The sequence below is a fragment of the Dendronephthya gigantea genome, unplaced genomic scaffold, assembly GCF_004324835.1.
Source record: "Dendronephthya gigantea isolate DGI-Jeju-01 unplaced genomic scaffold, DenGig_1.0 000030F, whole genome shotgun sequence".
In the NCBI taxonomy this organism is placed as follows: Eukaryota; Metazoa; Cnidaria; class Anthozoa; order Malacalcyonacea; family Nephtheidae; genus Dendronephthya; species Dendronephthya gigantea.
This window is the reverse complement of record NW_021163040.1, coordinates 2,068,222-2,082,526: the sequence shown is the minus strand read 5'-3', so window position 1 is coordinate 2,082,526 and position 14,305 is coordinate 2,068,222. Positions and strand designations below refer to the sequence as shown.

General features: G+C 36.2%; 1 protein-coding gene across 10 annotated transcripts in view; it reads right to left on the bottom strand.

Moving 5' to 3' along the window:
* The window catches only part of LOC114524189, a 66,740-nt gene that overhangs the window by 13,950 nt on the left and 38,485 nt on the right, over positions 1-14,305 (bottom strand). For 8 of the 10 annotated variants that reach the window (XM_028545323.1, XM_028545324.1, XM_028545326.1 and 5 more), the window contains exons 4-13: positions 6,111-6,215; positions 5,711-5,821; positions 5,038-5,142; positions 4,638-4,748; positions 3,570-3,680; positions 2,897-3,001; positions 2,497-2,607; positions 1,422-1,532; positions 747-851; positions 344-454 (exon numbers count right to left, since the gene is read on the bottom strand). In XM_028545323.1, the coding sequence (XP_028401124.1) occupies positions 344-454; positions 747-851; positions 1,422-1,532; positions 2,497-2,607; positions 2,897-3,001; positions 3,570-3,680; positions 4,638-4,748; positions 5,038-5,142; positions 5,711-5,821; positions 6,111-6,215 (1,086 nt within the window). The remainder of the gene's footprint in view (positions 1-343; positions 455-746; positions 852-1,421; positions 1,533-2,496; positions 2,608-2,896; positions 3,002-3,569; positions 3,681-4,637; positions 4,749-5,037; positions 5,143-5,710; positions 5,822-6,110; positions 6,216-14,305) is intronic. The other 2 variants (XM_028545322.1, XM_028545325.1) reach the window with 2 other exon arrangements.

Sequence of the window (14,305 nt, the reverse complement as noted above, 5' to 3'; positions counted from 1 at the left end):
CTTTTTAAGGATAAATTCCATATTTATGTATATTATATATGCTGTGCGCATTTTCGTACGTATAAGCGCCTAAGGTTTAAAATCATTTACTTTAATACTTATAAATAAACGATTGAATATAGATGGTGGATAGGGTTGGATTCTTCGTTACGTAGTTCCCCGCCCCGTGAAGACAAAAGACCCTGGGTACGAGGTTGTGAATATGAATGCATAGGGTTTGATTCTTTTGATATTGTGGTGTGTTTTCTCTGTTATAAATTAATTACACAAAAACGTATGAAGGTTTTAGGCTTTCGCGTGCGAGTAAAATCAAAAACGCGGGAATGGAGAGAGCGGACCTTACTTTATGCCCATTCGACATTGACTTGGAAACGATTTCGTACAATGTTTCGCGGTTATCTGCATTGGCTGAGTTCGGCAAGACTCTAACTGCAAACGTGTCCTTGACTGAATCCTAAGAAATTAAAGTATACAAAGACGCGTAATGTTGCAAGTTTAAGAGGAGGGATTTGTCCCAAGTGCCGAAAGGCGTCTCCATGAGCTTACATTCTTTCTCGCAAGATCTATAACTGACGCGTAATTCTAAAACTGTGCTCGAAAATATTAAATATTACAGAAAAAATATAATCTCAAATCTATTTTTTTATACTGCGGTGTTATGCTAGCTCATTTCTGGACAGGTACTGTACTATGTCTTTGCATGCATATTGTTTTATTGCTAATCCTAGCGCGATTGATAATTATACCTTGTCTTTTACAGGAAATGGCCTTCTGCTGTTTTCATCTTCAACAAAATCAACAACTGCACTACCACAGTCCTCTTCGTCATCACAATTTTTCGTTGTTTCTACCTTCATTTTGGGTTGAAATATATGAATTAGGTAAAATGTGAATTTCATTATCGCTAAACTTTTGAAAAAAATAACTGCTTATTTATAACCGTTCACTCAGTTCGTTTCATCAGCACAGAAATCTTCAGGCGGTAGACAATTTTTATTTGTTATATTTGTTGACGCCTGGAGGATTTCTATACGGATGAAACTGACAGTATAGTGGACGTTTCTTGGAAAGCAATACTTTTTAAGGATATACAGTATATTCTATACTTATGTATATTATATATGCTGTCCGCATTTTCGTACGTATTAGCGCCTAAGGTTTAAAATCATTTACGATAATACTTATAAAATAAACGATATAATATAGATGGTAGGGTTTGATTCTTCTTTGCGTAGTTCCGCGCCCCGTGAACACAAAAGACCCTGGGTACGAGGTATTGAATATGAATGCATAGGGTTGGATTCTTTTGATATTGTGGTGTGTTTTCTCCGATATAAATTAATTACACAAAACTTATGAAGGTTTTAGGCTTTTACGTGCGAGTAAATTCAAAACGCGAAAATGGAGAGAGCGGACCTTACTTTATGCCCATTCGACATTGATTTGGAAAGGATTTCGTACAATTTTTCGCTGTTATCTGCACTGGCTGAGTTCGGCAAGACTCTAACTGCAAACGTGTCCTTGACTGAATCCTAAGAAATTAAAGTATACAAAGATGCGTAATATTGCAAGTTTAAGAGGAGGGATTTGTCCCAAGTGCCGAAAGGCGTCTCCATGAGCTTACATTCCTTCTCGCCAGATCTATAACTGACGCGTAATTCTAACACTGTGCTCGAAAATATTAAATATTACAGAAAAAATATAATCTCAAATCTATTTTTTTATACTGCGGTGTTATGCTAGCTCATTTCTGGACAGGTACTGTACTATGTCTTTGCATGCATATTGTTTTATTGCTAATCCTAGCGCGATTGATAATTATAGCTTGTCTTTTACAGGAAATGGCCTTCTGGTGTTTTCATCTTCAACAAAATCAATAACTGCACTACCACAGTCTTCTTCGTCATCACAATTTTTGGTTGTTTTTATCTTCGTTTTGGGTTGAAATATATGAATTAAGTAAAACGTGAATTTCATTATTGCTAAACTTTTGAAAAAAAGAACTGCTTATTTATAACCGTCCACTCAGTTCGTTTCATCTGCACAGAAATGTTCAGGCGGTAGACAATTTTTATTTGTTATTTGTCCACGCCTGGAAGATTTCTATACAGATGAAACTGACAATATATTGGACGTTTCTTGGAAAGCAATACTTTTTAAGGATATATATTCTATATTTATGTATATTATATATGCTGTGCGCATTTTCGTACGTATATGCGCCTAAGGTTTAAAATCATTTACTTTAATACTTATAAATAAACGATTGAATATGGATGGTGGATAGGGTTGGATTTTTCGTTACGTAGTTCCCCGCCCCGTGAAGACAAAAGACCCTGGGTACGAGGTTGTGAATATGAATGTATAGGGTTTGATTCTTTTGATATTGTGGTGTGTTTTCTCTGTTATAAATTAATTACACAAAAACTTATGAAGGTTTTAGGTTTTTTGTGCGAGTAAAACCAAAAACGCGAAAATGGAGAGAGCGGACCTTACTTTATGCCCATTCGACATTGACTTGGAAACGATTTCGTACAATGTTTCGCGGTTATCTGCATTGGCTGAGTTCGGCAAGACTCTAACTGCAAACGTGTCCTTGACTGAATCCTAAGAAATTAAAGTATACAAAGACGCGTAATATTGCAAGTTTAAGAGTAGGGATTTGTCTCAAGTGCTGAAAGGCGTGTCCATGAGCTGACATTCTTTCTGGCAAGATCCACAACTGACGCGTAATTCTAACACTATGCGCGAAAATATTAAATATTACAGAAAAAATATTATCTCAAATATATTTTTTTATACTGCGGTGTTATAGCTAGCTCATTTCTGGACAGGTACTGTACTATGTCTATGCATCTTGTTTTATTGCTAATCCTAGCGCGATTGATAATTATACCTTGTCTTTTACAGGAAATGGCCTTCTGGTGTTTTCATCTTCAACAAAATCAACAACTGCACTACCACAGTCTTCTTCGTCATCACAATTTTTGGTTGTTTTTACCTTCGTTTTGGGTTGAAATATATGAATAAAGTAAAACGTGAATTTCATTATTGCTAAACTTTTGAAAAAAAGAACTGCTTATTTATAACCGTCCACTCTGTTCGTTTCATCTGCACAGAAATGTTCAGGCGGTAGACAATTTTTATTTGTTATTTGTCCACGCTTGGAAGATTTCTATACTGATGAAACTGACAATATATTCGACGTTTCTTGGAAAGCAATACTTTTTAAGGATATATATTCTATATTTATGTATATTATATATGCTGTGCGCATTTTCGTACGTATAAGCGCCTAAGGTTTAAAATCATTTACTTTAATACTTATAAATAAACGATTGAATATAGATGGTGGATAGGGTTGGATTCTTCGTCACGTAGTTCTCCGCCCCGTGAAGACAAAAGACCCTGGGTACGAGGTTGTGAATATGAATGCATAGGGTTGGATTCTTTTGATATTGTGGTGTGTTTTCTCTGTTATAAATTAATTACACAAAAACTTATGAAGGTTTTAGGCTTTCGCGTGCGAGTAAAATCAAAAACGCGGGAATGGAGAGAGCGGACCTTACTTTATGCCCATTCGACATTGACTTGGAAACGATTTCGTACAATGTTTCGCGGTTATCTGCATTGGCTGAGTTCGGAAAGACTTTAACTGCAAACGTGTCCTTGACTGAATCCTAAGAAATTAAAGTATACAAAGACGCGTAATATTGCAAGTTTAAGAGTAAGGATTTGTCCCAAGTGCTGAAAGGCGTGTCCATGAGCTTACACTCTTTCTGGCAAGATCACAACTGACACGTAATTCTAACACTGTGCACGAAAATATTAAATATTACAGAAAAAATATAATCTCAAATCTATTTTTTTATACTGCGGTGTTATAGCTAGCTCATTTCTGGACAGGTACTGTACTATGTCTATGCATGTTGTTTTATTGCTAATCCTAGCGCGATTGATAATATACCTTGTCTTTTACAGGAAATGGCCTTCTGTGTTTTCATCTTCAACAAAATCAACAACTGCACTACCACAGTCTTCTTCGTCATCACAATTTTTGGTTGTTTTTACCTTCGTTTTGGGTTGAAATATATGAATTAAGTAAAACGTGAATTTCATTATCGCTAAACTTTTGAAAAAAAGAACTGCCTATTTATAACCGTCCACTCAGTTCGTTTCATCTGCACAGAAATCTTCAGGCGGTAGACAATTTTTATTTGTTATTTGTCCACGCCTGGAAGATTTCTATACGATGAAATGACAGTATAGTCGACGTTTCTTGGAAAGCAATACTTTTTAAGGATATAAATTCTATATTTATGTATATTATATATGCTGTGCGCATTTTCGTACGTATAAGCGCCTAAGGTTTAAAATCATTTACTTTAATACTTATAAATAAACGATTGAATATAGATGGTGGATAGGGTTGGATTCTTCGTTACGTAGTTCCCCGCCCCGTGAAGACAAAAGACCCTGGGTACGAGGTTGTGAATATGAATGCATAGGGTTTGATTCTTTTGATATTGTGGTGTGTTTTCTCTGTTATAAATTAATTACACAAAAACGTATGAAGGTTTTAGGCTTTCGCGTGCGAGTAAAATCAAAAACGCGGGAATGGAGAGAGCGGACCTTACTTTATGCCCATTCGACATTGACTTGGAAACGATTTCGTACAATGTTTCGCGGTTATCTGCATTGGCTGAGTTCGGCAAGACTCTAACTGCAAACGTGTCCTTGACTGAATCCTAAGAAATTAAAGTATACAAAGACACGTAATATTGCAAGTTTAAGAGGAGGGATTTGTCCCAAGTGCTGAAAGGCGTCTCCATGAGCTTACATTCTTTCTGGCAAGATCTATAACTGTCGCGTAATTCTAAAACTGTGCGTGAAAGTATTAAATATTACAGAAAAAATATTATCTCAAATATATTTTTTTATACTGCGGTGTTATAGCTAGCTCATTTCTGGACAGGTACTGTACTATGTCTATGCATCTTGTTTTATTGCTAATCCTAGCGCAATTGATGAATATACCTTGTCTTTTACAGGAAATGGCCTTCTGCTGTTTTCATCTTCAACAAAATCAACAACTGCACTACCACAGTCTTCTTCGTCATCACAATTTTTGGTTGTTTTTACCTTCGTTTTGGGTTGAAATATATAAATTAAGTAAAACGTGAATTTCATTATCGCTAAACTTTTGAAAAAAAGAACTGCCTATTTATAACCGTCCACTCAGTTCGTTTCATCTGCACAGAAATCTTCAGGCGGTAGACAATTTTTATTTGTTATTTGTCCATGCCTGGAAGATTTCTATACGGATGAAAATGACAGTATAGTCGACGTTTCTTGGAAAGCAATACTTTTTAAGGATATAAATTCTATATTTATGTATATTATATATGCTGTGCGCATTTTCGTACGTATAAGCGCCTAAGGTTTAAAATCATTTACTTTAATACTTATAAATAAACGATTGAATATAGATGTTGGATAGGGTTGGATTCTTCGTTACGTAGTTCCCCGCCCCGTGAAGACAAAAGACCTTGGGTACGAGGTTGTGAATATGAATGCATAGGGTTTGATTCTTTTGATATTGTGGTGTGTTTTCTCTGTTATAAATTAATTACACAAAAACGTATGAAGGTTTTAGGCTTTCGCGTGCGAGTAAAATAAAAAACGCGGGAATGGAGAGAGCGGACCTTACTTTATGCCCATTCGACATTGACTTGGAAACGATTTCGTACAATGTTTCGCGGTTATCTGCATTGGCTGAGTTCGGCAAGACTCTAACTGCAAACGTGTCCTTGACTGAATCCTAAGAAATTAAAGTATACAAAGACACGTAATATTGCAAGTTTAAGAGGAGGGATTTGTCCCAAGTGCTGAAAGGCGTCTCCATGAGCTTACATTCTTTCTGGCAAGATCTATAATTGTCGCGTAATTCTAAAACTGTGCGTGAAAATATTAAATATTACAGAAAAAATATTATCTCAAATATATTTTTTTATACTGCGGTGTTATAGCTAGCTCATTTCTGGACAGGTACTGTACTATGTCTATGCATCTTGTTTTATTGCTAATCTTAGCACGATTGATAATTATACCTTGTCTTTTACAGGAAATGGCCTTCTGGTGTTTTCATCTTCAACAAAATCAACAACTGCACTACCACAGTCTTCTTCGTCATCACAATTTTTGGTTGTTTTTACCTTCGTTTTGGGTTGAAATATATGAATTAAGTAAAACGTGAATTTCATTATCGCTAAACTTTTGAAAAAAAGAACTGCTTATTTATAACCGTCCACTCAGTTCGTTTCATCTGCACAGAAATCTTCAGGCGGTAGACAATTTTTATTTGTTATTTGTTGACGCCAGGAGGATTTCTATGCGGATGAAACTGACAGTATAGTGGACGTTTCTTGGAAAGCAATACTTTTTAAGGATATATATTCTATACTTATATGTATATTATATATGCTGTCCGCATTTTCGTACGTTTATTTTTGACTTTGATGTATATTCTCTAGATTTCATTGGCCACCTTATTCATGCTATTGTACGTTTATTTCTTGACGTTGAATGCCTTTAGATGATAATGAATGGTTATACATATTTAAATTTTGGTATTGAATATGAGCTTAATGCAATTCGCTGTCCATTCCCCCTCATTCATATTTTAACGCTTTTTTGGTCGCTGGCTCACACAAATGATACCTCGTTTTATCGTTATGAGTAATAAACGGTGTAATGTAATTTAGCATTGTTAAGAAATAGAAGGTCAATATCGACGAGGAACTTACTTGGGGAACATGTCACATAAGATGAAGTGTGAAGTAAATATTATTATGACCCTTCGGAATCACAAAATTACTTTTCCTGTCATGAGGTGACAGCCCATGGGATTTCCTCCGAAACAATAGTATGTCGTAGTGACAGTCGTACAAAGTACAAGTGTCACGACTCAAGAACATAAATTCTAGGCGGAAACTAGTTTGTGTCAATCATTTCTTTGTTATATTTTGCTCGGTTAAGCACTTGAAGCCTTATGGCGCTAAAAGCTTAATTCGATGAAATTATTTGTAAAATAGTTATAAGTTGAGATACGGTTCACAGAGTACTAAGTTGATAATTGTACTTTAAGTTGATGATAAATATTTTAAGTTGTGAACAAGTTTTAACAGTGATCGATTAAGTAAAAGACCAACTTGACTAGTGCGTCACCGGCCTTAAGTAAACAAAGTATGAGAGCTGGACCAAGCTTCTAACGCCAACCCACACATACAACCTACAACACTGATTGGATTGTGTGAATCACATAACCTTGCACAGGCGTCTTCAAGATCCCCTCAAATTTTATTATAAAAGGAGGCGCACAGCAACAGAACATTCAGTGGACTAGCGGAGTAAAAAGCATATTAAACGTTGGAGAAGCTCAACCTTACAATACCAAAGACAGTGACAGCAACGACGAATATTTGAAGAAGAGAAGAGAAGGACGGAGAAAGAAGAGAACATTAGTGAACTTTAGTCGATCCTTGTAAAGATCTCCTACCTCGCGTAAATAGAAAATAAAGCTACATAACAACTTTATTCCGTAGCTGTTTATACAAGGTATTATTGTTTTGTGTAAAAGCCTTCAGCCTCTTTTTTATCAAACATTTTAGGTTGCTGTTCATCCAGGGTTGATCATTCTTGTTCAACCTTTGTAGTGTGATATAACAAATAGTAACTCACTAATATTACTTATTACTAATATTAACTAATGACGTCATGATGTATATAAGTGTTTGACATTAAAGGGTATTATTGTTCGAGACATAATTGCACATGGTGGCAGCTGTGGGATCTATACAAAACAGCTATTTATAAATATGGCAGAATTAAGCAACGGCGACGAAGAAAATATTGTGCGAAGTTTTACAACGTTTCAAATAACACTGCCGTCAAAGTTTAGCTTTCAATCCTCGGAATGGACCCGATGGATTCGCCGATTTGAGCGGTTTAGAATTGCTACAGAACTCGATAAGAAAGACGAAAGAAACGAGTCAATGCGCTTATCTGTACTATGGGCGATGAGGCAGACGATATAATCACATCGTTTGGCCAGAGCGACGAGGAGATCAAAAGCTACGAAACAGTTCGAAACAAGTTAAAAAATCACTTCATCAATGAACGAAATGTGATTTTCGAAAAGGCGAAATTTAATGTTCGAACTCAAGACGAAAACGAACCAGTGGAAAGCTTCATTACCGCCCTACATTGCCTCGCCAAGTACTGCGAATTTGGGGTACTGAAAGATCAATTGATACGAGATCGAATCGTAGTTGGACTGCAAAACAAAAAACTATCGGAGAAGTTACAACTAGATCCAAATTTCACTCTACAGAAAGCTATGTCTCAAGCAAGACAAAGCGAGGAAATCAAAAAGCAACAAAGTGTTATTCACGGAGAAAAAGTTACAGGAAATAGCGAGCGCAATATCGACAACATATCTAGGAATAGAAAGCAACAACGTTCCCGTGAAGGTCAGTTTACTCAGAGTACTAGTAAACACAACAAATTTTACAAGCCCAAATGTTCACCGTGTCTCGGAACACCACACTCCACGGGCAATTGTGCCAAGCAAGTGAGTCCATATGTCATAATTGTTCGAAGAAGGGACATTGGGCAAAGGCATGTCGAAGCCAAACGGGCCAACAATTCCGAAAGCAAGAAATAAACGAATTAAATTTCAGGCAAGAAAACAGGGAAGAGAATTTGTCAGAAGATGAGGCATATTTCTTGATTGAAATATTACACCTAGACACTGTGGGCAACACTAGCAGTAAACTGTGGACTGCCGACATCAAAGTAAATGAAGAAAACATCAGATTCAAAACCGACAGTAGCGCTAACGTCACAGTGATACCATTAAAAATATCTACCTCTAAAGCTCCTCTAAAGCTCCACTACACTAGAAGCACAAGTCCATGTAAGCACAAGCTGAACTCTATTGGAACATTCGCATCACAGCTCCGACATGAAGACCAGAAAACGACAGAAGAAATATTTGTAGTGAAAGACTTAGAAAGACCACTACTCGGAAGGCAAGCATACCAAAATCTGAAGCTAATCGATCCAGTCAACGTGGATGTACTAAACAAGGTTGAAACAGAAAAAAACATAAGAGAAAAGCATCCCAATCTCTTCACTGGTCTCGGACAAATTAAAAACCTCGAATACGATATCAAAATCACTAAAGATGCAATCCCGTTTGCCATCACAGTGCCACGACAAGTACCGATTCCACTCCGCAAAGAAACTCAACGAGAAATAAAAAGAATGGAACAAAACGGAGTAATATCGCGAATTGAAGATCGGACTGAATGGTGCGCCCCGATGGTGGTAACACCAAAAAGCAATGGAAAGGTTCGGATATGTGTAGATCTCACAAAGCTCACTACCAATACCTGAAACAACATTTGCAAACCTTGCTGGTGCTCGCCATTTCTCAAAATTAGATGCGAACTCGGGATCCTGGCAAATTAGACTGTCAGAAAAGGCAAGACCTCCCACAACGTTCTTCACCCCATGGGAACGATATTGCTTTAATGTTCTTCCCTTTGGAATAAGCTCAGGCTCTGAAAAGTTTCAGAAGTGTATGTCTGAAATTCTCGAAGGCTGAGAAGGTGTCGAATGCAATATTGATGATGTTCTAATATATGGCACAACGCAAGAGGAGCACGACCAAAGATTGGAAAATGTACTCCAACGACTCGGCGATGCCAACGTCACCCTCAATCCTGAAAAGTGTGTATTCAACGTCCCCAGCGTGAAATGTTTAGGTCAGATTGTTGGATCTGACGGCATAAAACCAGACCCAGAGAAAATACAAGCAATCCTAAAAATGCCACCACCAACCAACCTACATGAAGTCCTTTCCTTCCTGGGTATGGTGAATCAATTCCTCAAATTTACCACCAATCTCGCAGTCATGACAAAATCCATTCGCGAGCTGCTGGTCAAAAACACCGCATGGACATCGGGACCTCCACAACTCACAATTGTTGACGGGTTATTACTAAAAGGAACAAGACTAGTTATTCCATCCAGTTTTCAACGCCAAATCCTTGCCCAAATACACCAAGGTCACCAAGGGATTAACAAATGCAGAGAACGAGCCAAGATATCCGTTTGGTGGCCAGGACTTCGTGCACAAATCAAAACTATTGTTGAAATTTGTACACCTTGCAGCAAGTGCAGACAACAGCACGCAGAACCGTTGATCCTAATGCCACTCCCAGCAAGACCATGGAAACTGATCGCAACAGACTTGTTTATTTTAGAAAAGGTGGCCTATCTACTAGTGGTAGATTATTATTCTCGATATATTGAAGTTGTGGCACTAACCAAAGATACAAGTTCAACGAAGATAATACAAGCTTTAAAAGCTATCTTTGCCAGGTACGGGAATCCGGACGAAGTACGTTCCGACAATGGGCCCCAATACCACAGTGACGAGTTCGCCCAGTTTGCAAAAGAATGGGGATTCAAGCATAGTACCAGTAGTCCTCGTTATCCTCAAGCGAATGGAGAGGTAGAACGGTCAGTAAGGACAGTGAAAAAAATCTTGAAGAAAAAAAAGATCCCGCAAAACCAATGTTAGCATATAGATCAACACCATTAGCAAGTAGATATTCGCCAGCGGAACTCCTCATGGGGAGAAAGATAAAATCAACAATACCAATAATTGCACAACAGCTCACACTGCAGCTACCAAACCAGGAACTTTTTAAAGCAAAGGAAGAAGAATTTTGATAATCGCGATAATGCTCGAACTATGAAGCCTTTGACATCAGGAACAACAGTTTATGTGACAGATATGAACTGCACAGGAACAGTAATCAAAACATCCAACAAACCAAGATCATATTTGGTTGACACCCCTACGAAAGTTATAAGAAGGAACAGAGCACAACTGCGTAGTATTCCAAATGACACCATAGTGTAGCACGGCGACAAGAAACAAGAGAAGCAGGAAAACCCACCTAATACGAATACGAACAACAGACCGAAAAGAATAAAAACTCTTTCTTTAAAGGCCAGAGACAATCTGGGACTAGAATAACTAAGTACCGTTTGGTTTTAAACTATAAGACAGAACAATACAGTCGTTGACATTATATGTTGACAAATCGAAGAAAAGGGAGATGTAGTGTGATATAACAAGTAACAACTCACTAATATTACTTATTACTAATATTAACTAATTACGTCATGATGTATATAAAGTGAATTGACATTAAAGGGTATTATTGTTCGAGACATAATTGCACAACCTTTACAGCCTTAAGTGGCACTAAAGTGTCTAATCCGTAATTTGCAACGTTGGTGAAATTACTCAGATTTTGTTCACAAGGCTGAATTTGATTAACCACTAAATCCCAAGGAACTTTACATAGAAATCTTCCTGGACGGTGAATGCTGCTGGGTCTCCTGTCAAGCACATAATTTGTTTCCTTAGGTTGGTTACCATGGGTTCTCTCTTTAGATAGGGCGATAATAGTAAGATGATCTGACAAACCCGATGAAGGGGCACATCTGATCATAAAAATCAGACAAGTTCGTTAGGATCAGGTCAAGTTTACTTGAGCCTATTGTACTAAAATTTACTATTTGCTTGAGTTGAAATTGGGGAGAAATATGCCGTGTTGGCAGTTTGTTGAAGTCTCCAGCCAGGATTAAGCCGCAATTAGGGTATTTGATTTCTAGTAATTCGAGGGATAATTGCAAGTATTCTAGTATGATTGTCTTATTTGCAGTAAAAGAGGGATTTGTCCCAAGTGCCAAAAGGCGTCTCCATGCACGCGAGCTTACATTCTTTGCTGACAACATCGATAACTGATGCCTAATTCTCGCGCTCTGCGCGAAAATGTTAAATATTACGGAAAATATATAATCACAAATCTATTTTTTTAAACTGCGGTGTTATAGCTTGGTCATTTCTGGACAGGTACTGTCTATGATATTGTTTTATTGCTATGATCGTTGCGTGATTGATAATTATAATGTATAATGTCTTTTACAAGAAATGCCCTTCTGCTGTTTTCAACCTCAACAAAGTCAACAACTGCACTACCGCATTTCTTCTTCGTCATCACAGTTTTTGTTTGTTCCTACCTTCATTTTGGGTTGAAAAAACGTGAGTTTTATCCTCGCTAAACTCTTAAAAAAGAACTGCTTATTAAAAACCGTCCAGTCAGCCTGTTTCATCCGCATAAAAAACTTCAGGCGGTATAGATAATTTTTATTTGTTATTTATCCATCGTCTGAGGATTCCTATACGGATGAGACAGGCTGTACAGGGTGTATAAAAAAAGGTAATCCAACTATGGCGCGCTATTGTACGTGAACTAATGATGCGATTAACGAATTTTTTCACATTCGGAGAGGTTAGGCTTTTAACTATCGAATGACATGTTTTTAATAACAAATGGTAAAAAAATGAGCAAATAGCAGGCTGATAAAAAGTGTTAGTCCAAATCGCATACTTTTAACTCTCAGAGTTGGGACTAAAACGATTGAAAATTAACTCTCTTTGGGACTTAATTGAAGAATTTTGCTTCTGAATAAACTACCCGCGGATGCATATTAAGTAGGAATAAATCACATAAGGAGAACATTCCAAGCAATGCGGCGGCGATGTCAACTTTGCATGTATCGATAGAGATGGTGGTCAAGTTGAAGCCATCGGCGTATAATTTCTTTTTAAAAAGTGTAAATGTAAATAATTGCAATAAACATGTTGCAAAACCAGTGCAAGCCGTGACATGTTCGTGATTAATTTTTTTTTCTCCTGCTATATGCACTGCTTTAATTAGGCTCAAAGTTGAAATATGCGATTGTGCGTAACATTTTTTAACAGCCTCGTATTTGCTCATTTTTTCACCATTTGTTACTAAAAGCATGTCATCCGATAGCTAAAAGCCTGATCTTTCCGAATGTGAAAAAAAATCGTTCGTAGACAGAGTAGTTCACGTACAAGAGCGTGTTGAAGTTGCAGTAACTTTTTTTATACACCCTGTATAGTGGACGTTTTTTAGTAAGCAATACTTTTTATTTTTGCTCTATATATGGCATTCTCTATTATTTCGTAAACCAAACGTCATTTAAAGATACATATTATATATTTATGTATATTATATATTCTGTCCGCATTTTCATACGTATACGCAAGTTTCAAAAGTTTCAAATCATTTACCATAATGCCTAAAATATAGCCAGTATATAGTAAAATTATCGTAGAATTCATTTCTGGGGTTATTTTAGCCTAGTCTTAGGGATATATATTTATATATATATACACCCATTTGCAAAAACGTTGGCCGCAGATAGATAGATAGATAGATACTCGAAGTCTAATTAGAATTGCATATGATTACATTTGCATCGGATTTCAATCATATTACACAACATATGCAATTCTAATTAGATTTCGAGTATCTATCTATCGATCTATCTATCTGCGGCCAACGTTTTTGCAAATGGGTGTATAAATATATATATATATTATATTATATATATATTATTATATATATATATATATATATATATATATATATATATACACCCATTTGCAAAAACGTATATATATATATATATATATATATATATATATATATATATATATATATATATATATATATATATATATATACACCCATTTGCAAAAACGTTGGCCGCAGATAGATAGATAGATAGATACCCCAAATCTAATTAGAATTGCATATGTTGTGTAATATGATTGAAATCCCATGCAAATGTAATCATATGCAATTCTAATTAGACTTCGAGTATCTATCTATCTATCTATCTGCGGCCAACGTTTTTGCAAATGGGTGTATATATATATATATATATATATATATATATATATATATATATATATATATATAATGCCTACATTGCCTGAACACTGTCAGCATAGACAATCCAGAAGACATGTCTTGGCGTAATACACAGGATGTCAGGTTTTAGTTAGCATGAATAAATTTTATCAAAATACGGATAGCTTTGTTCTAATTTTCAATGTTTAGCGCACTTTTATTTCAAATAAAACCATTCGCCATTGAGCTGCCTATGGTAAAATATCAAAACCTTTTCGCATTTTTCTCGCTTTCATAACTGATTTTAATTATTAAAATATAGCCAGTGTATAGTAAAAGTATTGTAGATTTTCTTTTCTTGTTATTTTAGCTTAGTTTTAGGAATAAATTGAAGTATTTTCGGATTAAACGGTGACTAAGGAGTATTTAATTTT